General features: G+C 59.8%; 1 protein-coding gene across 1 annotated transcript in view; it reads right to left on the reverse strand.

Annotated features, from left to right (window-relative positions):
* Positions 1-2,020, reverse strand: part of CFAP74 (cilia and flagella associated protein 74) — a 66,361-nt gene that overhangs the window by 61,268 nt on the left and 3,073 nt on the right. Inside the window, exon 4 of the mRNA XM_007448974.1 lies at positions 98-244. Within this exon, the coding sequence (XP_007449036.1) occupies positions 98-244 (147 nt within the window). The remainder of the gene's footprint in view (positions 1-97; positions 245-2,020) is intronic.

Genomic DNA, 2,020 nt, shown 5'->3' on the forward strand with positions numbered 1-2,020 from the left:
GGGGGAGGGTCGCAGGCGTTGGGGGGTGTTGCAGGCGTGGGGCGGGGGGGTCGCAGGCGTGGGCCTGGTGGGGGTGGTGCCCCAGACCTGGACCTACCGCACCCGCAGCAGCCGGTTCCGCTCTGCCTTCCCCGAGGCCCCCCTCTCCTGGAGGCACTTCCTGGCAGCCGGGGCCTCCACTCGGGCCGACCTGCAGGCGTCCTCCAGCTGCCTCTCCTGGATCTCGATGTGCCACATGGCGCTCCTTGCAAACAGGAGGCACTTCTGTTTACGCTGGCAAAGGGGTTGGAGAGCCGGGCCACACCCCCCGCGCAGCATCCACTCCAGGGCTCCGCCACCGAGTCTGACCTCCACCCAGGCCCCTTGTCTCCTGCAACAACGCCCTGCTCTGTCCCTGAAGCCCTGCTCTCTGGGCCCAGGGACGCAGTGACCGTGCCACATGGCACCGCCACGAGCTTCATGCTTTGCTTACGTACCTCTCATTCCCATGAAAACAGGCAGGGGCTCCAAGTGTTTTACTCACTGCTGACCCTACATGCTTACATCGGGGTCTGACACTCAGCAGGTGCTCAGTGACCGTGAGTGACGCCGTCTAAGCCACAGAGCCCCAAGTTCACACGTGCCCCTGAAGGAAGCCCTTGGGGACAGCAGACGCCTGCTGCGTGGGCCGCCTGCCCTCAGCCCACACCTGGGGGGACTCATCGACATCCCTGCGGCCTGGGGTGCCCTCGAGCCCTGAAGTCACGTCCCCCCAAGAATAGGTTCGAGGGGTCACTACGCTGTCCAAGGGGACGCTGACTAGGAAGGGGAACCAGGTGGGCTTCCAGCGGGAGCCAGTGCTCAGTGGTGAAGCAGACAGCAGTGGACTCTACGGCCATGAAGGGAGACACCGGCTGCGCACGAGGACATGAGTGCCTCTCACGGCTGCTGTGTGGCATGGAGGAGACGGGCACGGGGAGTAAGCACTGCAGGGCCTCACACACTTAACACTAAGGGGCAGAGGACACCTGCGGTCACCTGGGGTCAGCACTGCTGACGGACAGGATGCACAAGGGACGTTTGACATACATTTTCCTGCCTGTAAATTAGACCTAAATAAAGCTGATCGAAAAGAAGGCAAATGGGCAGCAGCCACGCCCACATGAGGAGGGGCAGGCAGGCGGGCTATGGGGGCGGGGCGGCCGCAGCGGGGCAGGGTCAGCAGACTGGTACTTGGCGGGAGGAGACGGGCGCGCCTCGGGTTCTGTGGAGCTGGAAGCACGGCTGTCAACTCCTGGTTCTAACGCAGACACACAGAGACATGCACGCGTTTCCCAGTGCGGCCGCCTGGCACCCGGCCCTAGGTCCCTAAACACCAGTCTCCCCTGTGAGAAGCCAAGGCTCTGGCTTGGTCCGGACAACCGGCTAGGTCTAGGACTAGGGCGGACAGGAAACAAGTGGGCTAGGAACACGTCGTTACCCCAGAAAGCACTCAAAGAACGACAGGGAGCCTGCTTGAAAGAGGTGCTAACTGGCCCAATTGGGGGAGACTGGAGCATCAAAATAAATAATGACGGTGGGACTTCCCTGGTGGCGCAGTGGTTAAGAATCCGCCTGCCAATGCAGGGGACACGGGTTCGAGCCCTGGTCAGGGAACTAGATCCCACATGCATGCTGCAACTACAGATCTCACATGCTGCAACTTAGACCTGGTGCAGCCTAAATAAATAAATAAAATAAATATTTTTTTTAAAAAGTGTAAACTTCAGGGACTTCCCTGGTGGTCCAGTGGTTAAGACTCCATGCTCCCAATGCAGGGGGCCTGGGTTCGATCCCTGGTAGGGGAACTAGATCCCGCGTGCCGCAACTAAGACTCGGCACAGCCAAATAAATAAATAAATATTTTTAAAAAATGTGTAAACTTTAAAACCGAAAAAGAAACCCTGCACACCCCATCTCGATCAAGTGACCAAAGTTCCCCCACTGGAAATGGGACCGGTGGCCATCGTACACCTTGTTGGCAGGGGCGGGGGGCGGGGGG

This window comes from Lipotes vexillifer, unplaced genomic scaffold, assembly GCF_000442215.2.
Source record: "Lipotes vexillifer unplaced genomic scaffold, Lipotes_vexillifer_v1.1 scaffold835, whole genome shotgun sequence".
Taxonomy (NCBI): domain Eukaryota; kingdom Metazoa; phylum Chordata; class Mammalia; order Artiodactyla; family Lipotidae; genus Lipotes; species Lipotes vexillifer.